This window comes from Henckelia pumila, unplaced genomic scaffold (genome assembly GCF_033568475.1).
Source record: "Henckelia pumila isolate YLH828 unplaced genomic scaffold, ASM3356847v2 CTG_80:::fragment_1, whole genome shotgun sequence".
Classification (NCBI taxonomy): domain Eukaryota; kingdom Viridiplantae; phylum Streptophyta; class Magnoliopsida; order Lamiales; family Gesneriaceae; genus Henckelia; species Henckelia pumila.
Genome location: NW_027331883.1, coordinates 692462 through 720110, shown reverse-complemented (window position 1 = coordinate 720110; position 27649 = coordinate 692462). Strand labels below are relative to the sequence as shown.

Genomic DNA, 27649 nt, shown 5'->3' with positions numbered 1-27649 from the left:
TTCGAGTCAAGTTCAAGCCAAAATATTTGAAATTATCGAGCTTCGAATCGAACTCGAACATACTCTTATCGAATCGAATTTGAGCCTTAAAATTTTATTATTATTTGGCTCGATTCACTTTCATTTCGAGAGAAGTTTAAGCCTCTATTTTTCGTATCCGTTCACGTATCTGATTTGAGCGATCCCGACCCCTTCTGACACTCTTTGCTTGTTTTCAAGTTCACCTCGTACTTGAGACATTGGGCTTATGTTGGATTCATACCTTGAATTTACCATCCAACTTTAGTAAGTATCATCGAAAATTATATAATTTTAATATTTATTTGTACCACTCGAAAAATTCCACTGTTTGATTTGATGGAAAAGAACCATATAAATAAATGAAAGAGGTAAGGCGTAGCCCATAGACATATGGGCTTCAACACTACATTGTCCAAATAAGGTCCATAAACTTGCTCTCACATATGTTACTTAATTAGGCTTGCTGAGGGACCCCCGAAAGCCCAATAACAACTTTGAGCAAGCCGAAACCCCCTTAAAGCCCAAAGCAACTTTGAGCAAGTGTATAGCAAAATCTCTCTATGGCAATAAGAAAATTACATTTGATCCTCCAACTTATATATCATTTCTTCTAATTTGATAGTTGAGTTCAAAAATGTGGCATATCTATATATATATATATATATATATATGGTATAATTTCTCATGCTAAGAGGACGGTTAATGAAGTGACCCACTCTTTAGCAAATTTTGGTCAATCTTCTCTTATAACTTTTTGGTGCCTGTCTGAAAACTTTCATGTTTGGTTGGATCAAATTGTAATTCAAGATAAAATTTACAAGTTTCCATAAAAAAAAATTGTGACAAGTGTGGGATTTCAAATTCAACAAAATACCAACCCCTAATGAAATTTGGATGTTTTGATGAAACTTGTTGCGTAGTTTGTTGCTCCTACGGTAGTTGCTCGATCGAATGCATTGATTGATCAAAAAGGGGAAAACAAAATAAAAGTAAAGAATTCATAATTTATTTTTTTTAAAAAAAGAAAGCAATTTAATTTCACCAAGTCAAACATACATACATAGGGCCGGGGTAGGTCCAAATAAAATTGTGGTGCCGACGACTGATTTACGAACGGTACTAGCTAGCATTTATTGTTTTAATGTAACTAATTTCTACATTCTTTAAAGAAAAGTGTGTACTCCAATCGGTCGACTCCTCAAATGTTGCCACTTTGTCATATATTTTGTCTACCATTTCTACACCTGTATAATTTTGTGTACCCCCACCATGCCGCCACATTATTATATTTTTGTTACACGTACTCGTCATAAATTTTCTTCAAAAAAATCTCTCAATTATCCCATTTGATATATACTTGCTAGAATGTCAAGTTTTTTAATACTATTATCATGCAAAACTAAGTGGTTATGTAGTTTGAGGCAATTAGTACGTACCGACGACAAGTCCCGGAAACAATCACATGTTTCATGAATACAAGCTCTTTTTTTTTTTTTTTTTTTGAACATACGATCATATGAAAGATATAATAATGTCATAATTACTCTCATTTGAAATCATAGTTGTAAAGCTCCCAAATATTCATAGGGTAGCTCTTACTTTTATCACCATTCATTAATTGATCAGCTACAACTAGATTTGCTGCCTCTGTGGGATGGTATGCATCCCAGAACACGTACTTTTTCCGGTCGCTGCACAGGGAAGAACTCGAACTCGCGTCTCTCCCTTTGTAGCACACGAACGGTGGTATGTATCCTCCGCAACAAGGGCCATCGTTGTCCTCGAAACCTACGCATATTACAAAGTATTAATTCGTACATGCATGCATGTAGAACGTACAAATGATAAGTTTGAGGAAACGAGAATTAATTGAGGTAGCATTTGAAAGTGCTTCTTGAAAATTTTGTGAAGAAAAAACTGAGAAATGCTTCACATAAGCTCTCCCAATTAAACACCGCCAAAGTATATACTCTAGCTAGCTAGCTAGTTAACTTACCATATTTGTGATAATTAAGGATGATGTCTCTGAAAATGTCGTATGAATTAGCGTATACAAAGACAGCATTAGGCCATAAGTCTTTATTCATTTGATCAAGCTTCGCTTGCAGTTTCTGGTTGTAGCCTTGAACCAAAGCATTTACCTCACCGGAGCATTTTCCGGATGGTATAATTTCGATGGCTCGGATAAAGGGTATGCAGCCTAGAGGTCCGATGCCCACAACGACGAATTTTCTTGCTCCAAACACATACAATCGCTTTGCGAAAAAATCGAACTAATCAGAAAATGTGCATGTCTAAGGGCTAGAGATAATCACATAAAGCATGAAGGAATTCGACTCATTTTTGTTACCTCGAGTTGTATGGTGAAATTGGACACCAAGAAATCTTGAAACATGGTGGGGGAAACATTATTGTTGTTGCCTAGAAATGGAATCATGGGCTGGAAATAGTTTATAACATCATTGGATCCAATTGTTATGGAGAAAATCGCATTCTTGAAGAGATTGGTTGTGTTGGTGACTCCCATTACACTCAAAATGTATTCTCTGGTTCTCTCGAAATTGTTGATTTGCTCCTTCAAGGGCAATCTTCCTATCTGTGACACAAATTAATTTTGAAAATTATATAGTTAACCTTAAATATATTTTATATGCTTTATAAATATATAATTAAATTTAGTGGAAAAATATACTGACAAATAAAGTTCCAGTCTCATCCAGGATCCCCGAAGCTCCCGAAGCATAATTAATTCCAGTTTGTATGGAATAGGCTGCAGCATTAGGCGCTAGATAAGGCGGAGGATACGATTGGGCTCCTATAGTTTCACCTACATACATTTCACATAACCAAGAAATTAAATTAATTTTTACTGAAGTTTTCTATTTTAATTAGTTCATTTTTAAGGAATTAATAAATATAATTTCAGCTTGTTTTTACATTTTCCTAGGCTTTTGAGAAAGTGTAATATATCCTGATACTCTTTTTGAATGAACGTACACTTTTGATTAGAAATAATTTCTATGCAAACACCTTGCTCAAAGAATTAATTAATGATATATATACCTACAATATCCGGTATGGTACGGCCATTAGTGAATCTTCCGGTGGGCTGGCCACCGGAGGGAGTGAAATCGATGCCGTAAGGCGGAGAGTCGGCTTTCGATAGCGTAAATAAATAGTTGTTATTGCCTCCATCGACTAATGAATCGCCAAACACAAATGAAGTGTAAGAAAAACAAGTCAGAACTTGTGAACTTAGAGCTATGAAAAAAGTGAAGAGTGAATATTGCGTCCAAAAGGAAAAATGACTGTCCATGTTTCACCTACTAAAATGTGGTGCAAATTGTTGATATATAAAACTGCAATTTAATTTCATCGTGTGGTTCAGAAAATAGAGTACAATTTTGAACAGGTCCTGAGGAATTGGTCCAAGAAAATAAATTTAACAGATTCTCGTGTTAAAGTAAGTAGCAATGAGGTCATATCGGTTTAGTGATATGAAGTATATCGACACGGGAAAATTATTATTTTCAAAAAGCCCAGAATTTCTTTTGTTTTTTTTTTCGTGGTGGGAAATATTTTTTATGATGGAGTCTCGAACTCGAAGCATCATTTCAAATATCCCTACATACTAATTACCCAAATGAAGTGAACGCTGTACCCTGTATAATTAAGTCGTTTGGCTAAAAACATTAATGTCTCTGTGACAAGTATGGTATAATGAAGACTAATATTTACCTTTATTGGGTTGAATTTTTGTTTGCTTGCGATTTTGATAGGTTGTTTTTGTGCAAGAAATTATGCATCAAGACTAGAAGAGATAATGGAATGTTTATTTATATTTTGAAAGATGCCATGATAGATTTATTGAAGATGTACTTTGGGGAATTGCTCAAGATCTTTCAAGAAGTTATTCGTGAAAAAATTTATTATTTTTCATTTTGAAAATTTGATATCATTAAAAAAAATGGTTTCAATTAAGATAACTCCTTGTAGAGACTAGTCGCTGAAGCTCATGCTTTGTGTATATAACATAATCCACGAATATTATATGATATGACGTCAACGTAATATATTCATATTTTAAAATATTTCAATATAAATTATGTTTAATATTAAATAGTCAAGATCCAAAATATTATATTTTTGCCACAAGTAGATCGATACATGTCATTCAAAAAAAATATTGTTTCTCAACCCACCGTTAAGCGAGATGGACCGGCCCACCTTTAAAACAGATTGAGAAATTGTAAACCAAATTTTATTTTTCTTTTTTTCTCCCTTCAACCCTCTTCTCTATCTAATTTTTAAATCAACCAACCAAATAATTATACAAATTGTTTGATACCACCTAACATGGTTATAAATATTTATATATTTACATTTTTATTTCATTCAAATTAAATTAATTATATATGATTAAAAATAATGTTATATTATATGGAGTCTATGAAATTTTTTTTTCTTATGAATCTCACATTTGAGGATGATGAATATGGACTATCCAATGCACCTTAGATATCATAAAGCTGTTTGCACCTTATTAACTTCGAACAAATGTAGTTGTGGTTTTCGAAGCCAAAAGTAGATTATCACAACGAATAAGGCCAAAAAACTGAGTATACACTACATTAATTTTAAGAAGTCATTTTTAATTAATACGTTAGTGTTAATTGATCCCCTTTAATTAATTAGCGTATGCCATATATCTTCCATGCATGAAGATCAGAAGATGGCAACCTCAGCCACCATGAAGCTCGTATGCGAGTCGACAAGTCGTAGTTCTTGGATTATGACAATTGACAACCTACGAGACAAAGAGATTTTCTCTTACGTAAGATGTGAAATTACATAGATCGATATGATATATATATATATATATATATATATATATATATATAACATCCAATACACACAATATCACATCATGGCATTAAGGTGAGCTAAACCTGACTCAAAGACAGAACCCGCGAACGCGATAAATTCGAAATGGGGGTTATAGTTAAATAGTTTATGAAAATCCTCTCTTAAAAAAAGGGAAGTGACTTCAGATTCACATCTCTAGCTAACCACTCATAATTAATTAGAGGATTAATAGAGGATTGAGAGGATTTTGTCCTTGTAATATAGAGGTTGGAGTGATGGGAGTCATGTGGCCTAAACAACTTTCAATTAATGCAACAAGTTTGGGACCTATTCGCTTTGAAAATGGTTGCATCATTAATTTTGGTTTTTCTATACCATACGTAATACAACGAGGGAAGAAATGTGGTAATTACTTTACGCAAGAAAGCAAGCTGTTTGTTGTCTTGATTTTTTGTGATTTTAATTTAATGGTTTTTTTTTTTTTAAAAAAAAAAAAAAAGGTTCTCCTGGTATTCATATAAAGGAGGATTGTAAAATGGGAAAACTAGCAAGTAATATATTTAGCTTGTTAAGCTTGGGTCTAGTCTAAATTCTTGAGCAAAACTTGTAGCTTCTTCTGCTGGAGGTTCAACCACCACCAACCCTATTTCTTTCCCAATGTCTTGCAAAATGATTTTAGTGTTAAAATAAATTCATTTGCTTCTACGTGTCTTCGATCGTGGAAGTATCAAAAAAACAACAAAAAATCCCATTTCTTCTTAATGCTCAATAGCTTTTCTTGGTGGTTTAATTTCCAAGAAGAAACACTCGCAGGTTATGCTTTCTTTCCCTGCATAGCCTGTGGGGGAGTCGCCATTTTGTGGAATTTCAGGGACAAGAATCTGCTGTCATTCGTGAAAATTGAAATGGAGATGAAGAATCAAATCCAAAAGTTTTCGACAATGGCAGGGACATCCCTGAACGAAATCACGAGCTTCATCGTTTTCGCGGTTTTAGACATCCTGGATTTCGTGCTGTGCTACGTGTACAGGGTGGCTGATTTCTTGATGGAGTCAGAATGCAAGCCTTGTTATTGTTCGTCTTCAAAAGAAGTGATCACGAGAAGTGGGAAGATCCTAGTCTCGGAGCAAGGCGAGTCGAAAATCGTTCGACTAACCTACACCAAGCTGGACCTGGAAGAAATCTCCGACACACTATACACTCGCCCCTCCCTCGTGTCGGAGGCCTCCAAATCCACCACCATGGCTAGATCAAATCCCTCCAAGAAAACCAGGAGACGACCCACTTACACCGTCAACTCGACCATCATCGAAATGCTGCAAGCCCAGCAAACGTTCCCCGTCCCCCGCTGGTCCGATTGCAACTGCAAAACATGCACCTCGTGGACTTCGTCTCCAGACGAGACTCTTTTCGTCAAAGCCGATGGAGCAATAGGTAAAAACTCAAATTTAATTAATTCGCTCAACAAAAGGGATAGGAGATGACCAACTCTCACACATTAGTTTATTGATGCATATATACAAACAGATAACGTGCAAGAAGATGTGCTATTCATTCACGGGTTCATATCATCATCTGCTTTCTGGAGCGAGACATTGTATCCGAATTTCTCAAAGTGGGCGAAATCCAAGTACAGATTACTGGCAGTAGACTTGCTGGGATTCGGGAGAAGCCCCAAGCCCGCAGATTCTCTCTACACTCTGAGGGAGCATGTGGACATGATAGAAAGATCGGTGATGGAGCCACACAAGGTCAAGTGTTTCCACATCGTGGCGCATTCACTGGGCTGCATTTTGGCACTTGCGCTTGCGGTGAACCATCCAAACTCGGTCAAGTCTCTGACCCTACTCGCCCCGGTACGCTATTTCACCTTTCATTTCGTTTGATTGCTTCTGCCTGCTTTTATTACACATGGGCTCCTCTCTTGGATTCTCGTTAAATTTCATTCTCATATATTAATTAAAGTATTATAATCCGTAACGCTTCAGATTTTATGTCGCGTGTCTCTCTTCTGTCACTCCCATTCTACGTGCATATACTAACCAAATTTTTTTTTTTTTGGGTTATGTTGGATGTGAAATGAACCGGCACAATTTTACGGCGGATTAAAAAATTGTCAACTCAACTCATTTATTATATACGTTGAGACGGTCAATTCGATGGACCTAACCCATTTTGACACATCTATCCACCCTCGTGCCCACTATTTATAAAATTTTAAAATTTTGTGACGAAAAAGCTAAAAAATGCTTACTAAAAACTCTTTCAAACACTACTTAAATATGTATTTCAGTATTTGTATAATCCATACAAAAGAATGAAGTGCTATTTAGACAAATGGACAAAAGTTACATGTTCATCAAAAAATACTATCATAAATTTGTTTTTATTTCACGCTTCATAATTTTAAATTTCTTAAATATTTTTTGCTTAATGTTTATGTTACAAAAATGACAGCCGTATTTCCCGACACCGAAGGGCGAACAAGCGACACAATACATGATGAGAAGAATAGCCCCACGGCGCGTGTGGCCACTGATTGGAATGGGCGCGTCGATGGCTTGCTGGTACGAACATATTAGTCGGACCATTTGTCTTCTTATATGCAAAAATCACCGCTTGTGGGAATTTCTCGCCAAACTATTCACAAGAAACAGGTGCGCTATATATCGCCAAACTCATTTTTATTTTTATTTACATATAAATACTTGCTGTGATATTATATATAAGCGGTTATATGCGTAACGTAATATATAAATATAATGTGTTGTGTGTATATAATATAAATTTATTTTTTAAAGTATTTGATTTTATTATGATAAGTATTTTTCGTAATCTGGTATTTTAATGAGGTTCTTTTTGTATTTGAGGTTGAGCATAATAAGATGCTAATTAAAGTGTTTTTGCTTAATATATAGTATAGATAATATTGTATGCCGAACTAACAAAATTTAATGCAATTTTTAGATAATGTTTCCCACTTTTCTATTTTCTCTGTTTTTTTAATTATTTGTTATTATTCAAACTTTTTAATACATTTTACGTCACACTCCCATTTAATTATGTTGGTTGTGTGCTCTGTAATTGCGTAATTAGATTGTTATTGTACTATTTTGTTAAGCTAGCTGTAACCTTGTTAGGATTCAGACTTTTCATTTATACACATAAATAGATGCGCGTTGTATGAGCCAAGTCACTATATTGTAAACGACATATATGTAATAATATATCACCGAATGTAGTAAAACAAATTTAAACCATATGTTTCTATAAAGATTCGAATATGTGTGTGTAAAATTTTATTAAGGAATTTTTTGTTAAGTGAACATTTATAGACATGCAATAATGGATATTAATTTCATGAATGCGATACCTTTGAAATAGCTTTCTCTTTGTCCTCTGAATGAAAATCGTGTGGACCAATTCGATCGTTAATGAAGGTAGTATTCATGTCAGGGAAGTACAACATATAATATCCACTTTATAAATACTCAAAATTTTCACTTGTCTGATCCAAAAATGATCGGAAAAAAAAAAAAAAACCATTTATAATTTATTAGAAAATTGAGAGGAAAATACATTTATTATTTAAATTTTCAACACCAAATTTTATTCACTTCATATCCCTTTTGTTTTTCTCAGGATCAGAACATACTTGATGGAGGGTTTCTTCCTTCACACCCACAACGCTGCGTGGCATACATTACACAATATACTTTGTGGTACGGCTGGAAAAATAGAAGGATACATAGACGATGTTAAAAATCGACTCAAGTGCGATGTCACGATTTATCACGGAAGAGACGATGAACTGATCCCAGTCGAATGCAGTTACAACATGCGATCAAGAATACCTAGAGCTAATCTTAAGGTTATCGACGACAAGGATCACATTACCATTGTTGTCGGGAGGCAAAAGGCTTTCGCGAGAGAGCTCGAGGCGATTTGGAGAAACGCAAGTTGTTGAGGAACGAGATGATATGATCCAAGGGAGAAAAAAAAAAGTTTTATTATATGTGATTATGATCAAGGTATATATAGGAAAGATGGGATTTTTCAAGTTTTCTAAATCCTTTTTCCTTATAAGTATATATTTGGAATTTAGTTGAGTATTGTTGATCACCCCCGCCTATTATATATCCAAGTGTTGATTAATTAAAACTATATATATGTTGCATATATGTTGCAACTTGCTTGTGACATATATTGTTTACTATACAGTACTAGACGAAATATAATCGTATGACAATATTTTATATCATGCATATATATGTAAGTAAATATATATTGTTTCTGTGTATACGTTCAATATAATATGATGCAAATTATGCTTCTGATACAAATAATTAATTCAATATCAGACATTTGAATATAAAGATGCATTAATGTGTACATTAACAAACATGATGAAATTTGAGTTAATTATTATAATTAATTTCTATCTTTTTAACGTTCATGTTGTGCGTAAAATACACATTCCACGTAGCTAGGTGGGGTTGTAATTGTATGGCCAAACTAACAACAAGATTCGGACCGCTAATTTAAAGGCATAAACAAGACGGTGATCATGTAATTTACTTATTCTTTATATTTTCAATTATGACTTTATATTATCATTCTGTGAACCACATTTCATTGCCAACCTGTGGCAGATTCAAAGCAATATATCCTTATCAATATATATAAATATATATAATTTTTTTACAATATCAATTGTAGAATTAAATATTTGTTACTTTATCAAAATATTTCGCTATTGATAAAAATGTGACTTAATTGACCACAAATTTAAATCCACGTTGCCTTCCTACATTTATGGCATGGGTACATGTGGAGCCCTTAATTCATATGAGATTTTTTGTTGATTAATCAGTTAGTGCAGGTGGTTATGGAGCTGAAAGTATTAATTGTCACACTCCCCTTAATTGTGATCCTCATGCAATAAAACAAAAGCATAATTTGAATTGCTAGCTCGAAATTGTCGAAAAGTAGGCATATTATTTAAGATATTATACTTTCATTCTAAAACAAGATTGGTATAGAATCCTTGTATATTTGAATGTGCATACTTCAATACGTTCCTGATTTTCCTAAACTTCACAATATACATCACACACACATTGATGTGACATTTTGTATCTCCAATTTCTGGACATCTACCAAGAATATCTAAATGAGCACCGATTGATGTGACATTTTGTACCTTATAAATATCACATACAAATACACATGTTTATATATATATAACATACAGATTTAGGTTGAATTGATTGGATGATGTGACTTGCATCCAAGGAACGAGTCAAAGACTACTAAATTTCCCAAATCACTAGTCTCCAATGGAATTGACGGTTGTCTGTTGAACTTGTAGGGATTCATTGTGGCATAATGGGATAGTGGGCTCTAAAAATTATTACTTTATTAGGCCTCCGCCTATCCAATTTCAATGGGCTTCTACTCACTCATTGTGGCATAATTGGCTAGAAGGCTCCAAAGTATTATTAGGCATCTCCAATTTTGATGGGCCTCCACTCAATCATTGTGGCATAATGGGCTAATAGGCTCCAAAGTATTATTAGGCCTATCCAATTTTGATGGGCCTCCACACATTTGAATAGCCATACTAAGCCCGCTCCATTATATCACGAAAAAAACATTCTATATTTCTTTCCACATCAAGTACAATTTCATTTCTTTCATATCACTGTGTAGCTATATTTTTATAGTTTAAAGAACAAATTTTTTTAGCAATCAGATGATAGCCGTTCGCCCCGCCGGAATGATTCTGGGAGGGGACGATCATCTCTCCTGATTCGTCCTCCAGATAAATTTGGATGCGGTCTAGATTTAAACTCCTTCATTTATTTATAAATATTTGAAAGCAAGAACGAGTGAAGCTATGCCACCCATGTTTAAGCCTATAATTACTATTTATTATTACAATTATTTAAATTTACAGTTATAAATTCATTGGAAGTAATAATAATAAAAAAGATCGAACGATAATATTATTAATCGATTTGATGAAAAATGTGGTAAGTTAAGTTTAGTTCTCGTCTTCTGGATTGGCATAGGTGTTTTCACAATAAAAGTGCATTATTTAATTCAAGAAAGACAATTTGTTACGCAGATGCGGATTGCTCGTATGATATATTCTTAATTTTTTTATGAAAAAAATATTATTTTAGACGTACGATTTATCATGTTGATGCGACATTATCACATATGAATGATTTGTTCATCAGTACTGGATTTTAAAATTTAATATATACAATCAAATAATATTTTTTTTAATGAAAATAAACTAGTGATTACTATATATCTTTCGATGTGTATATTGATAAGTTTTTTAACTAACGCAATAATCTAAAAATTATAGTATTCTACCTAAAGTTGTAAACCACACTAACAAATTCCTGTACAAGGAGCTCATCCAAGAAAAATCAAATAAATCATTCTTATTCTTGTCTTGTATAATGAAAATCAATTAACAAAAAATAAATTTAAATTGTAAATATTTTAAATAAATAATTATTATTTGAAGTCATTGAATGACACTTCCTGCATCGAAATTTGAGCTCTGAGTTGGAAAAAGGCTCCTTTTTTAGCACTTTTTTCAAGATTTTTAATGCTAAAATAGATACCAATCGATATAACCAACAGACCCACCAATCTTCAATAACAGATTATATATACTCTTTTTTTTTTTCAGTCTTATCAAACACAATTTATCGTCAATCACACGCTTAATTCCTGCACACGCTTAATTCACAGTAGAGTATATGGTACATATATAATAAAAACATATTTGTTCAGTAAAAAAAAAACAATGGTGATATGATAAGATCATATGAGATCAAATATTTTGGAAAAGAAAATAATTACTGCTTAGAATGAAAGTTCTTGTCAAATAAAGTGATCTGAATTTATCTTGCGGCCAAATTTCTGAACTAATTCACTCTACAGAATCAAAACAAAAGCACAAACAAACTTCTCAAATTTACGTCCAAAGATCATTATAATTTCAACCATTTTCAAGCAATAAAAAGCAGAGACATTTTATGAACAAATAATATGGTAGAGAAGTAATACAAAATAACTAAAAGAAACAGATACAATTGTAAATTGTTTCGGGTAGATATATACATTTCATCAAAAGTATAATTTTCAGTTTTGAAATAACTGATGAGTAAAATTTCAGTCACATATCTGGAGAGATGATAACCAAAGCCAATTAAGATGACCGGCACATATTACTTGATGGGCATCCATGAGATCTCCCAATCAAAGCTTTAGTTCTTCAATGTCAATTAGTTTTGAAAGATCCATGAATCACTTTGTAAAACTATAAAAATAGAGAAAGTGACCTTATGAATCAAAAAGCTGGGGAAAGTTTCCATCTTTTGTATTTAATCATGAAAATAACTGGTGAAAGTTTCAACAAATTAGAAGCTGCGCTGCAACAAAAATGGAATTTTTAAAAAAAATAAAATAAAAAGGGTCAATATCATGGAAGGGGTGGATCAAAAAGATTCAGAGCAGATCATATCATGAAGCCATCATTACAAAAATCATATATATATATATATATAGTTAACTGACAAAAGATTCAAAAAATTATCATCAGGCAATAATGGGAAAATGTCCGTATAGCTAGGTAATCTATTTTCAGTGGTGTACGTCTAAATTAATCTTTAATCATTACACCAATCTGCGGATTCTCATTCAACCAACACACAGTATCGAAATTTAAGAAAAATGTAACAAAATTAAAGTATCCATAAGCTGGGTCCGAAAATTATAGATAAAAAAGGGAGCAAGAAATTGAGGGGAATGAAGCCTGGTCCGAGGTCGCAAACAAGTTGTGATCAATTTTTGTTGTGATTACATTTGAATATGCTTCGCTCCATCTTGTTTATGGCCTCGAGCCAGACAACATTCCCCTCAAAATGTAAAGCCTCCCAAATCCAATCCTCCAAAAATTAGGGTTTTTGGAGGTCTCATTCAAGTAATTGTGTGTGTGTGTACACGGTTTTTTGGATGTTGATAATTAAATAGAGAATTGAGATTGAATAAAAAATTATTTATTCTAATTTATTAATTAACAATAATAATAATAACAATAACAATAATAAAAGGACAAATATATGCAGAGTCATAAAAGCGAAGCAATTAACACCGAGGCCCTACAATGATCAATCTCTGCCGTGTTATTTTTACCAATCTTGTCATATTTTATTATTAATTATATAAAAATAAAATAAAAGGATTTAGGTGAAGAATTATATATGCTCCCGAAAAAATAGTTTTAGTTCACTTGACGTAGATAATAAGATATTGATTGATTATATATTTTTATTTTGTCCAATTTAAGAAAGATTAATGTTTTGGATCATTATTTTATTTACGAATATTGATTTTTGATGCAATTACTATGCATATTTTATTATCCTCATTCATGAAAACAAGCAATGTCACATCACAAATGTGCACAATTCTCAATGAAAAGAGGTAATATAATGGGGATTTTTAACATGACTAAACATAACAAGAAAACATGGACTGGGAGAAATTACTCCCAGTTGGCTTGAAAACTTTAATCTTTAGGATGCAAAGGCTTTATTGTTTTGTAGTGACTTTTGAGAAAGAATCATTGACTTAAAATAGATGAAAAGTGAGCACAAAGAAGATGATGTAGAAACTCAAGCTCTTAGGTATTTTGGCTAATATTATTACACCGATTATTTATTACTCACATCACCATTTTTATACATGATAATCATATGATTGAATGTGTCTCATCACATTTTTTTGTTTTAAATTCAGACGATCATACAAATTTTTTCAACAAAGCTTTGTCATGCAAAACAAATGAGTTGAACATGTTTATTTCGAAAAAATGCCGACAAGATTTTCACAAGAAATACCGAAGCAACATTAAAATGTTCTACCAAAAGTTATTTTCACATCCTTTCTACTTTATCTTGGCCTAATTGTTACTTATAATCTAATTATTATTATTTAATGGTTTCAAAAATTAAATTCAAATATATATTTCGTTTTTTTTTTATTTATTTTTTTTTTTTTACCAAAAGTCGTAAACAAAACAAAACAAGTCCTAAACCCTAAACACAGGGAAATGTGACAGAGATAGGTTTGACTTGATTGCTCAAAAGGAAAAAATGGTTAATAATTGGATGGGTGAGAACATATGTTTCCATTATCGTGAAAAGATTTGCTCCAAAAAACCAAAAGTCACCATCTCCAATGGCAAATTTTAGGTTAGGTACTTGTTGAGGGGACCGAGAATTCACTGGATTTCGTTATTATACAATTTGTTTATTGTCAAAAAAAGAAATTTATGTTTTTGCTAAATGGGAAAAGAACACGAATTAAATTATATGATATGATGGCTGATTTTTATGTCTCGAGATTTGTTTGAGAGTCCAGGTAAGTTGCACTCACCTATACGTCATCGTGGAAAATAGGAACTTTTAATACAACTTTTTGACTAAAAATGTACCCAAAAAACACGAAACTTAATTAGCCTTGATCTTTGGTCTTAGTTGTCCATTAATTTTAGCCTTGTTTTCTTCAAGCTTTAAAGTTAAAGTATATCTTCTAAAAGGTTGCAATCATTAACACTACAAGAAAAAGAAGCAAATCCTATCAGTATCAAATTTCGTTTATTTAATTAATTAATAGTAATATAAAGCCATCCGATAAAGTATTCATGGGTGAAAAAATGAATCCTCCTACTGTGAATCTTTGAGACAAATGTTCTTGAAAGTATTATATTATGTATATTGCTCGTATTTAAAATACCTACGATGCGATTTGTTGGTCACCATTTTCCGTGTTATTTTCTGGATTAATCAATTCCACTAGTATCTCTCCAACGTGTTTTTGGTACTATAAATAAATTATTGAATAGGTAGTTTCTGGAACCAGAATTTGATGAGCTAAAAAAACCAAAAATTTTCTTTCACAATTTTTTGTAAAATAAGAGGGTCGAATAAAAAGATCTGGAATACACTGAGATAGCTATAGCTCATAAAAACCTATCATTTTGATAGTACAAAAATTCTTTGTGAGAACGTCGCACGAGTTAATTTCGTGAGAAAAAATCTCCTAATGACCCAACCCATAAAAACGATATATTTTATATCAAAAATAGTATGTTTCACTCTATTTGTAAATCAGTTCGATCCATCTCATCCACGAAACTATCTCACATAAGATATATTCTTTAATAAACGTTTTGGGTTCATAACAAATATTCTTTAATAGCTCGTAAGGCTTATATTTCGGGATATGGCAGTCACTGGTATCAGCTGGACTCAAACCCAGTATGCAAAAAATCATCGTGATAATGCACCCTCGATTCGTCCCCTCAGATATTATTACTCTTAATAAGTTTTAAAAACTCGAAAAACAACGCAGCATCACTTCGTCATTACAGGATCCTCTATGAATAACTACAATATAAGGGCGTTAACAATGCACATTACATACACAAGATCTAGGAGAACATACTGTGAATTTACACCAATAACTGACGAAAATATCGGGCTCAAAAACAAGAGTTTCTCAATTCTCAGCCTTAACATTTACATCTCCATTCGGTAGAGCGCTCTGTAATTGCGCTAAGAGCTTGGACTCCTGCATAAGTTTCAATAAGTTCATTGATTTTATAAAAAATGTCGATGCAATCAAACAATAAGATGAGGTCAAGAGAGTTTCCCTCATAAAATGCCATATAAGCAGAATCATGTTCCCACCAAAACAAAAATGGAAAAAACGGGGTGAAGAGGAAAAACAACAACGAATCAATCATCAATATTTAGCAGCACGTAATAAAACAGATGAACCAGCAATAAATCTAGCTCACAGCTGCAGATGTTGCACGTATCTCCCTATAAGCTTCAACTTCATCAGGAAATGTCTGGTCTAGTTCCTCCAGTAGATGTCTTCGCAGTCCCTGCATCATATACGAGCCAATACAAAAATACACGATCTAAGATTGCAAAAGTAGAATCCATACACTAATGCATAGTGGTGCGGAAGAATTAAAATGCATGTTAAAATCAAGAATCGGTGAAGTGAATCATTGTATCCACGTTCTAAGATGTTGGTAAAGGTTAAAAACAATTCTACTGCCATTTAAATACCATTCATTTGAAAGCTTTCTTCAGACTAATCACAACACTATGTCATCAGATTCATTTATCTAAGGGCTCGTTGAGACGTGCAAATGGTAAACGGCCATAGGCAAAACAGATGTCTTCATATAGTTAATCTACAAAAGTTTTCGTAGAAAACACCAACCTTGTAGGCATCTGTTTTCCCTTTAGCAATCTGATTCTTGGCAATGCATCCATTCAATACATTCCTAGTGAATTCATCTGGGTTCTTCCCATCATCAATCAAACTGCGCCCAATTCAATCTAACACAATTACATATTGATAGTAACCAAACCATGAGTCCATAGATCAAGAACAAAAAACTTACTTTATAACGTCCATAGGAACCTGAATGTTACAATTTTCAGCTAATTTGGTCATGTTATCCAGCTCCGACACCAAAGTATTCCTTAAGCCAGAAATTGAAATGAAATTAAAGAAAATTGACGCTTAAGTCAAACTAGAAAGATTGTTGCATCAAACAACTGAACAGTGCGCTCCTACCCATGGATTCATCGAATTAATACAAGTTGACGAGATCTTTTCAAATCTGAGGAAAAAATTACTCCTCAATCCCTAGCATATTCCAAAAATTAAGAGAGTAAAACACAGTACGTAAAATTACATGCGCTGCAGGAGAGGGAGCTGGGAAGCAACGTTGAAAGATGAAACGGTGAGGTAGAGTTGGTGTAGGACGCCTAGGGTTTTCTGGATCGAATTAATGACCTGAGTTAAATTTTGTTTCGGATCGTCCGCAGGAATCCCCGCAGCGGAGACGCCGGTGGCGGCGGAAGATTGCATAGGAGATAAGTCATTTGACCGCTGGATCATGGTGCCGTTGCCGCCGGCTTCAGCTGCCGCCGTTGATGTGATCTGTGAGGAGGAGTCCATGTTCACAAGATTGGAGATGGGCCACTAGCTGTTGCTGTATTTGAGGTCGTAATCACCTACACACCCAATATAACAAGTTGCCATCGGCCCAACCCATGAATGCACATGTATACTTATCCTAAGAACTGGGCTTCATTTTCTATATAAAAACAAAACAAATGGGCCTCATTTTTTGACAAATTCAGCTCTTGCAAGATTTATCAGCCACTTCAAAATCATGGACTTGAGTTTTGGGTCTTTTGATCTCCACTATAGGGAAAATTACTTCTTCTTCTTTTTTTTTTTTATCAGCTCATTTGCTTGTTTTCTTATTCCTTGTCACGTCACATTAGACTAAGTTCATCGATACCAAACTTGTTCATCACCTTTGTCACCACGTCACTTTGCATATCATCATTTTTTCGATGTCAGGTCAGAATTTTGAGGAAAAAACACAAATTAAAAAGAAATATAAATTAATGAAATAAAATGGCAAATTGAGGCAAAATTTTAGTTCAATCCTAAATGTTTTGACACATTCACGGTTCAGTCCTAAATATTTTTACGTTTCCGGTTTCATCCCAAATGTTTCTCAAAAGTTTCCGGTTTAATCCTTTCGTCTACTCGTGAGTTAAAACTAACAGAATACATCATGTGTCATTCACACGTTGTAAAAGTCCTAAAATCCCATATTGAAATCTCTAACTTTCGTTTCACTTGTCCCAGACGGAAGGACCAAACCAATAACTTTTGTGAAACATTTGGGACGAAACCAATAACGTAAAAACATTTAGAACTGAATCGAAAACTTTTGGGAAACATTTGGAACGAAACCGGGAACGTAAAAACATTTAGAACTAAACCGGAAATGTGTCCAAATATTTAGGACTGAACCGGGATTTTCCCCGAATGATAACTTAACAGAAATGAAATCGTACAAATTACACAATTAAAATGTAATTTTCATGAATTTATATATATAAACACAGATGGGGCCAACGAGGGCTAGTGGTTGCATTCGAGATCCTTTAATTTTGTTTTATCTATAGTATTCTACCCTCCATATTTGCAAAATAATTCTTTTTTTAAATAATTTATTGACTCCGCTCTCTTTATCCAATAAAAAAATCATTTTTGACCCTCTTAATTGAATTTTTTGGCTCCGTATCCTGTACACGCAGATATGTCTATACTATTTATTAAATTAAAGTTAAATATCCTTTACTTACTAACTTTGATATGATGGTAAATTTTTTTTTATTCCCAAAACATCTTTTATCCATCCAATTATATATATATAAAATATTTTTCCTTTACATTTAATTTTTTCTTTTATCCTTTCAATTCCAAAAATTAAAAAATTTCATTTAAATTTTTTTTAATAAAGAAAACCTAATTTTTTTTTTTTTTTGTAATAGCATTGTGTATAACTGTATATATATATTTTTTTAACAGTAAAAATTGTAATATTATTAGGAATAATATATATAGTTCATTTAAATTCCAAAAAATTAAAACATTTCATTTTTTTTTTAAAAAAAGAAAACCTAATTGATTTTTTATTTTTTTTGGAATAGCATTGTGTATAACTGTATATTATGATCACTATTATATGTAATCGTTGTTTGCCGGATGCTCTTTTATTTTTATTTTTATTTCTAGGGTTGCATGCACGAATATTGGTTTATGTTGAAATCATATCATCAATCATTAAATATAGGTTAATCCCTGATAATTGTGCGCCAAAGATTTATCTGATGCGTACCAAAATATCCCACCAAAAAAAAAAAAAAATTCATCATTTCATATTCAACACAAAGAGCGTCAAAACTTACTTTATGATATATGCAACAAATACCTCACACATTCACACAGCAAACATACCAAGTTAAATGCATAGTCTAATACACTTTGCGATTAAAGAGTAGATAAAATAAGTTACATCTTCTGAAGCAAATTGGTGTCCTGCATTCGAGCAAGAGCACTCTCGAATTGGCTCCATTTCTGCTCCAATGAGCCACAATAACCTATCGACATCCTCACCAACCCTGGAGAAATGCCAGCCAATTCTTTCTCATCTTCGTTCATTTCGCTACTCGTGCTACTCCCCGAACACGACATAAGTGTCTCATAGTAGCCCAAGCTGACCGCCATCAACCCGAACTGAGTGCAGTTTTGAAGGAGACTCATCAACCTGTTGGCCCTTTCCTCGGTTCCCATGTCCAAACACAAAATACCACCGTAACCATAGTCCTTATTCGAAATGGACTCGAGCACGGTGTGATCGATGTGATCTTCGAGACCTGGATATATAACTTTGAGACCGAGCTTTTTCATCCTGGTGGCGTACACCAAGGCCCGGTGGCAATGCTCCTTCATTCTAAGACCTAAGTGGGGAAGCCTCTCGGAAAGTTCGAATGCGATTTTCGGGTTCATGGTCGGGCCTAATAACATGAGAGCCCCTTGATGTACATCCATCATTGAATTCACTAGGCTGGCCGGACCGCACACAGCACCTGAGGATCATATGTACATTTTCATTAGGGGCCATATAATTTTAAATTTTTGTACCATCATGACACTTAAGTTTAATACATGCATAGAGCTAAATTTCTTGAAAACCAAATGAATCCAATCCAGAACCGTCTGAATTCTGAAAACATTCAGAATCCATGCAACATCAATAAAGACAGCAAAAATATCAGTACATGAATCATGATATCATAATATATTTCGAATTATCTGAAAGAGCCACCATTTTTGAGACATAATTAACAACACAAGTACACAACCACCAGCAGTCGCCCATCACGTGATTTTTTAACAATATCCCTTACACAGCGTTTTGGACCTACTAATTAAAGAGAATATTCTGCATGGTCAAGATGAATCATTTTACCAAATTAATTAATTCAATATAACTTCACTTGAATCTAGCTCGATCACACAAAGTTCCGCATTAATTATCGTCAGAATATAAATATATTTATTTATTTGTTGTTATTTTATAACATGATATGGTATAGCTTACAAGACATGTGATAGTTGACACCAAAAGATGGCTGCTGCATCAACATGCATGTGATCCCCACCAACTTTAATGTGGAAATCACATGAATTCAACTGGCTAAAATAATCGATTGGCACTTACAAATTACCGTGACCTTTGGCTTATTAGGTGAACAAGGGGGTAAAAAGAAAAAAAATAAAAGAAAAAGAAAGATATACGTCATCAAAATATAGAATATGCCAGATCCCAAGTAGTGGGAGGAAAAAAGAATATAACAATGACATGACATAAAATCAAGTAATTATTAATTGTAAAACAAAACTCAAAGTATATTTTAGAAAGCATCTCAAACATTATCTATCAAATGTTATCTTCTCCAAAGAAAACGTTTATTTTCAATATTTACAATTAAAAAAAATTAATATTTTTATCACAAAATAGTAATATTATTTATAAAATTAAAATAAAATCTTGTCCGAATATATTTTATTTTCATATTTTACCCCAAAAAAAAAGCCAAACAAAGCATGTACAGAACATCATTATCCTTAGTTGGTAAGAGCTATCATGATCAATTTTTCTCGGTTTAAGTTAACTTTTAATAACACTAGTGGTGTTGTAGTGTTGTAAAGCTTGTACAATAATTTTGTTTCTACTTTATTTTTATTTCATATTTTTTTTTAATTATGTTGTAAAATAGCAATAATTTTGTAAAAAATAAATAAATAAAAACACTGTTAAAATAGTTTTAAAAATCAGCTACTGTATACATCTCTCCTTTTATTATATATTAGCATAGCTAATTAAAAATAATTGCTATTATATCGGGTAGACTGGTAAAACTTGATGGCTTCATTTTCCAAGATGTGAGCAAACCCAAAACCATAATCCCGCATTCAATGCTATCACGACTCTATTTATTATGGATAATAATATGATTAGACATATCGTTTAATTTTTTTTTTGAGGCAACATATCGTTTAATTTAAACAAATAATACTAGTAAAAATTAAAAACACGATAAAAAAAAATCCATCAAATACCCTTTAGCAAAGCCTAAGATAAGGACAGATCTTCGACTTAATTCCTATTTAATCTATGATTATGATAAGATTATAATATATATATATATATATATAATATAAGAAAAACTGCAAATTTAGTCATATATGTTTGTAATTTTGGTCGTTTTCATATTTCAGTTTTAGTCAAATATTTTTTATTTTTAGCAATTTCGATCATTTTTATTCGAAAATCTGTTCCACGTCAGCACTGAATTGATATCACGTTAGCGTCGTTAGAAAAAAGACTAAAATTGCCAACAAAATAAAAATAACGAACTAAAACTGAAATTTAAAATTATAAATGACTGAAATCGCAAAATAACGCCATGCACAACAAAAAAAACAATTTTGCCTATAATATATATAATATAATCAATAAAATATGGATGTCGAGTAAAAACATAAGTCACAATTAAGCGAGTGGTTGACTCATTTAATGAAAAGCCATAATAAAAAATCGAACGTACGAGAAAGAAGTAACGAAGAACAAACCTGCGATGATGTCGGCGCCACCGCTAATATATTTGGAGATGCTGTGCACCACCACGTCCGCCCCCAACCTCGCCGGAGACATCACCATCGGCGCGAAAGTGTTGTCCACAACCACCGTGGCCCCCTTATCGTGCGCTATCCTGCAGAGCTCCGGCACGTTAGCCACCGTCAGCGTTGGGTTCGACATGGATTCGAAATACACGACCTTCGTTCTCCCCTCCACTATCTCCCTCTTCACCATATCCAGATCCCTGATGTCCACGAACGTCGTCGTTATGTTGCACGCGCGTGGGAAGAAGTGCGTGAGCAGCGCGTGGGTCCCCCCGTAGAGAGTGCGGGAGGCCACCACGTGCCCGCCGGAGCTGCACAGCTGGAGCAGCACGGAGGAGATGGCGGACATGCCGGAAGAGGTGCAGTACGCCGCCTCCGTTCCCTCCATCGCAGCCATGAGACGGCCGAGGTTGAGCACCGTCGGGTTGAAGTGGCGGCTGTAGATGAAGAAATCCCGGTCGGGACCCAATTCCCCGGAGAACATTCTGGACATGGTTTCCGGTTCCATGACGGTGAAGGTGGCTGAAGCCTCGATGGACATGTTAACGCCGCCGTGCTCGCCGAACTCGTGGCGGGCATTGGCCAGCGCCTCCGCGGGGTCCACCGCATGCATCGGCGACAATTTGCCCAACTGATGTTTCTTGGCCGCGGCAAGCTTGTCCCATTGATCATCGGAGGACCCTCTTTTCTTGTTGGAAAATCCGGCTATGGTACGGTTTCCCGTCGCCTCGGCAGCCATTTTTGTGCTTCGGAATTGAGAGATTGAAGTTATCAAATTAAGAGTAATAATGACTAATGAAAGTTGGATGGTGAGGAAAATATGGAGGAATGGGTGTACCTATTTATAAGGGAGAAGAAGAAGATATACCAAAAATTGAAAAAATAATATATATAATTTCATAAATTAATTGATTATTATTTATACATTTAAAAGAGTTTATTATGCATAAAAAATAAAAGGAAAACAGAGTTTTGGATCTTCGTGTTTCTTTTGGGAAACCAAATAATAATGAAATTAAAGTTGTTTCTCCTTGTGAGTAAAATGTTGTGAGATATCATGTATTCAATTTGATTTAGGGAACTTGCATTGGCGTGAGATTAAATGAACATAGACACCTTTTCGGCATAAATCCCGCATTGTTCTTATATTTGGACGTTTTGATTTGAATTAATACTGAATCACAGTCAATATTTTGCCGAGATTTCAATGAGAATTGGGAATTAATTAAATTGAATTCTAATTTTCTGCAAATATCAAGACCATCCATCTATCTATTTGATTACACGCATGCAATAGCAATCCCCAAACATTTGGTAAGCCAATCAATTTGGTATTGTGAATTGACTTGTTTTATAAAACAGATTATTTTTATGATATGATTTAGATTTTAATTCTAACGAATGTCAAGTTATTTGGTATTATGTATTTGATATTGGACAATAAAAAATATTTTAATAAATGATTTTGGTCAAACTAGTTTTTTGAAAACCAACCCTCCCAAGTATATTTGAAGTGTTTCAGATACATTATAATAAGTTAGATTTCAAAAAAATTGTTTGACCAAATATTTGACCAAAGTCATTTTTCAAATTTCATCTATTATCAATTGTTATTAAACTATTCATACAATTTTTTAGTCATGATATATATTTATCATTAGAGAAAAAAACATGAGTTTAATGAACACATAAAATAATATTATCATTTCACTTATATAAATTATGTTCAAATTTTACGCAAGTAATATGTGTGTACGGTTCACTAGTTAATTTTATGATTTGATTAAAAATATACACCTTATACTAACTAATTTTAATCAATTTCGTGAATGTTAGAAACGATGTATTTTTTACGGATAATCTAAACAATATTAATCATGTTTTAAAGAGTATAAAATAAATAAATTATTTGTGATTTATCAATAATTATCACATCTTATTTGTTTTCAAATTTTTTTAATTACTAAATATTATTTTATTTTTATCTAAATTTTTGAATATTCAATATGTCGTGTCAGTTCTAAAATAACATAAAATTAATATAAAATTAATTAACATAAAATAAATTTATGTACATGCACACATCATTTGCAAAAAATGCTAGTGATAACTGATAATATAAGGCATCGTTTGGTTTGAGTGATAAGATAATTAATCCATAGATAAGTAATATAATGTAAATTAAAAATAAATAAGAAAAAATAGTTAATACATTATTTGATTTTATGATAGATTATAATTTATTTGATTTAATTGATGTAAAATTATTAATTAATAAATAGATAAATAATTTGACGAAAATAAGGCGAAATTGATTGAGATAAGTTATACATAGATTAATAATACATCAAACCAAACAATGCCTTAATGTGGATAAGTTATGTCAACGATAACAGTACGATTATGAAAAAATTCAATACAAAAATTTAATTTATCAAAATTTCACGATACATTAAATACAAATTAAATTTCGCGATAAAATAGCAAAATCTCACGATATTATTGTTGTAAATATCGTGTAACACGATATTTGTTCTACCTCTAGTATTTTTCATGAAAAAAACTTCACTAGTAAGGGTCATTATTAAGTACTCTTTGCTTAATAATAAATAGTCATTCGCGCACACGCGATAATTTACATGTCTGTATTTTTCACTTAATTGATTATGTTAAAATTTTTATGTTATTAGTTATGGTACTCGACAAATTATTTAATTATTTTTAGAATGTACTCAATTGTATTCTTATAACCAATAATTTTGATATCCAAGCTAATTTTTGTTCCTAAAATATCTCATCCTCCCACTGAACAAATTGAAGTACATGTGCATGTTAGGGAATTAAAGTGGTAAAGAATTTCCAAATTGGAAACTGCAAGAATAAACACAACGAGAAAAAAAAAACAATTTTTTTAAAAAAAATCATATAATAATTGGGCAACACTTGGTTCGTATGATTAGATATTAAAAAATGTACAATATGCAGATAATAAAATAAAAAATAATGCATAGCTCCGATTATTTAGTATTCAATGAAACAAAAATATATACGTACATGACATCATCAAATAGTACCTTGCATGTATAAGTATAGGATAGTATCATAACAAGTTGTTAAAATTAAATGCTTACGGATATATATATGTCCTTGCTTCCTATATATTTGTAGAAATTCCAAGAGGGTGTATTACCATTCACGTGAAGAATCATCCCCCAAAATAAAAACAAAAATATTAGGTGACACTTTGACTAGTAGTCTACTCTGTTTGCATGTATTTATTTACTTAAAGTATAAGTATAATTTTGATTTAGATTACAATGATATATATAATGTCGAGTGGGGGAAAGTCTGGAGCGGTCGATAAATTTAAATATCTTTAGAGAAAATTTATGTAAGAAAATGGAGTTGGTTTAATTTTGGTCATACACGAGTCGGTCACGTTTCCCAAAACGTGGCTTACGCAGCTCAGACAGAAGGATGCCACTTAATCTGTCCCCATCCCAAACGACAAATTTGGGGGCCGTCCCCGTCAAACACATGTAACTAATGTTAACAGGAGCCCACGATTCCTAGTTTGCTTGGCCCAAATTCTCATGATATTGGAATCTAGATTAGGAAGGCCCTTATAAATATACAATCAAATTATAAAACATATATATAATTAATTAATATCCATGATCAGTTTATTATGTATATATGTTTTTTTATGATATTATTTATATATGTTGCGTAGCAATACGTGGCTGTTTTATCACTTCAAAAATAAAATAAGGACAATTTTGTTTGATAGTAATTGGCGTCAAGCAGTCGGACAGAATTCAATTAAATTTATAGAAACTTAATGGAATATCATTAGAAATAAATAAGTCGTGAAGCAAATACAAGTTTCGAAACTTCGTAGTACTTGTTTTTTACAAGTAAAACTTGCAATATTTATCGATGAAGTTAACTAGTTAAGGTGGCTAACCAAAGCAGGAAATATTAAAGCGCACAATATAATGATACAGAGATAGAATATAAGCTAGTTTTGTTATGATAAAAACTTATGAAGAATTTGGATATATACAAAAGTTGAAGCTTAAAAAAGCGCTTAAATAAGTTCAAATTTTTTAAGTGATTTTATTTATAAAAAAAAAACAGAAGTTATTTTGACGTGTGGATAAATGCTGAAAAAAAAGTTTTTATTTTAATTAATTTTTAAATATAGTTAGAAACAAAATACCAAAAAGCTAGAAATTATAGTTATAAGTGTTTTTTTTAAATGATTTTTGTAACCAAACAAAACAATTTTAAGAAATTAAAATTCTTTTTTTGAAAGAAAAAAAATGCTTTTATCCTCCAATTTCTCAATCCAAACGAGCTCTTAGATAACGTGGAGAACAAAGAGTATTTGTTGGTCGTTTATTTTAATTAATAACTAGAACACATACTGGTTTTATTGCATATTTAGGATAAAAATGTTATCTACACGTGTTTGGATATTGGTTGCTAATTATGGGGCTTTGTGGCCTGTGGGGTATCGTACTACATACAATATAATGGATGTGCACTTGACAACTTGCCATGTCCATGTTTATCTTGCGATTAACATTGAGGAAAACTATCATCAACTTTATCTACATATCTCTAGAACGATTTGTAATCCGGAATGACTGGTTTTGGTTTAATCATTTTTCGTGGCCAAAACTTAATCAAAATGAAACAGGTGATTCAATTTTAGTTTAAACTACAATATATATAAATCGAAAAAATCTTTTTAGAAAAAGAAAAAACAAAAAACAATTTTGTGAGGTTGCTAAGTGCTATATAACACTCCCTCGATCGGATGTTGAAGATAATATAAGTAGTCTTTGTAAGAGTTTTTAGGAAGCACTTCTCAGATTTTCGTTAACAAGATTTTACAAACTTTTAAATTTTTGTTAACGAAAAAGCTAAAAAGTGCTTTTAAGAAGCTTTTCAAAACACTACAATGTCCACGTGTTTCCATAATCTTATAATGTACCGACACACCAGGCACCCACCGACCACCACTCATATTTTGCCATATGGAGCATGATGCACTCCGTGACATCAGTCGCTATACCTCAATCATTCTTACCCAGTGGAAGTGTTTATCATAGCTTTGTGGAAGTATTTTTTTATCTTTTTTTAAATAAAATTTTACAAAATTTCAAATTTTTGTTAAGAAAAAATTGAGAAGTGCTTTCTAAAAACTCTCTCAAACACTACCTTAAAAAAAAACTAAAAATTGCTTCCTAAAAGCTCTATTCACCACTCAATATGGTCGAAGTATTTCGATGGAATAATTTCCTCGAAAATGAATATTATTATATCTCCAATTTTATAATTGGAGTGATAGATCTTTCCAAGTATAAGAGTGTGATCTTAATTTAAATACAATTGTCATCTATAAACATTGTGTTAGGTTATAAATTTATGAGTTGTTCATCCCAAAAAATTTGCATATTGAGTGATGTGATGACTTCATGAGTTTATAACTCACTCTTTATTAGTTTAATATTTCAATATAGAATATCATAACATTGTCGATCTCTTGAGAAGCCGACGTCCGCGGCGGCCCATTCTAGACGACTTTCACTGACCTTTTCTTTGATAGTAGTCCTTTCCTAGGTCGCATCTTCCGTTACGCCGACTTTCAACGAGAGCACCAATGTTATAAGGTTATAAACTTATGAGGTGTCCATCCCAAAAGACTTGTCTATTAGGTGATATGACCTCATAAGTTATTGATTAGTTTAATATTTCAATGTTAAATATCATAACACATCGTCAAGTATCTAACAATCCAGGATACAAGTGAGCCCCAAAATCCATGAGGTATAATTAGGTAAGATAAATAAATTTTAAATAACAATTGTAAAAATTTAAACAAAATAAAAAAAAGGAAAAAGGAATTTGCCAAGATCCACTCACGACCCACGGCCACGGGTCGTGTGGAGTACTATGTGTTTAGATGTGACAATTGGCATGATGGAGCGTGGCAAATAGTTTTGGGCCTAACAGTAGTTCGAAAACTTTGTCCATCTCAGCGGCCCATTCCTTGATCAAAAAATATTTCAACTGTAGTGCT

At 32.7% G+C, this 27649-nt stretch overlaps 4 protein-coding genes across 4 annotated transcripts; 1 reads left to right on the top strand and 3 right to left on the bottom strand.

Moving 5' to 3' along the window:
* Positions 1-1567: 1567 nt before the first annotated feature.
* On the bottom strand, positions 1568-3337 carry LOC140873687 (GDSL esterase/lipase At5g41890). Its single transcript, XM_073276893.1, has 5 exons — positions 3085-3337; positions 2718-2848; positions 2372-2617; positions 2018-2276; positions 1568-1809 (listed from the first exon to the last, which is right to left on the bottom strand). The coding sequence occupies exons 1-5, from the start codon at positions 3335-3337 to the stop codon at positions 1568-1570; spliced, it is 1131 nt and encodes a 376-aa protein (XP_073132994.1).
* A 2203-nt stretch (positions 3338-5540) lies between these two features.
* LOC140873779 (probable lysophospholipase BODYGUARD 1) lies at positions 5541-8988 on the top strand. Its single transcript, XM_073277026.1, has 4 exons — positions 5541-6321; positions 6415-6743; positions 7345-7544; positions 8530-8988. Exons 1-4 carry the CDS (start codon positions 5649-5651, stop codon positions 8852-8854), a joined length of 1527 nt encoding a protein of 508 aa, XP_073133127.1. The 5' UTR covers positions 5541-5648; the 3' UTR covers positions 8855-8988.
* A 6272-nt stretch (positions 8989-15260) lies between these two features.
* On the bottom strand, positions 15261-17066 carry LOC140873774 (mediator of RNA polymerase II transcription subunit 10b-like). The gene is made up of 5 exons (XM_073277021.1): positions 16697-17066; positions 16400-16480; positions 16216-16318; positions 15779-15868; positions 15261-15549 (listed from the first exon to the last, which is right to left on the bottom strand). Exons 1-5 carry the CDS (start codon positions 16960-16962, stop codon positions 15478-15480), a joined length of 612 nt encoding a protein of 203 aa, XP_073133122.1. The 5' UTR covers positions 16963-17066; the 3' UTR covers positions 15261-15477.
* Positions 17067-18765: 1699 nt separating this feature from the next.
* LOC140873674 (methionine gamma-lyase) lies at positions 18766-22411 on the bottom strand. The gene is made up of 2 exons (XM_073276883.1): positions 21508-22411; positions 18766-19457 (listed from the first exon to the last, which is right to left on the bottom strand). Exons 1-2 carry the CDS (start codon positions 22295-22297, stop codon positions 18880-18882), a joined length of 1368 nt encoding a protein of 455 aa, XP_073132984.1. The 5' UTR covers positions 22298-22411; the 3' UTR covers positions 18766-18879.
* Between the last annotated feature and the right edge of the window lie 5238 nt (positions 22412-27649).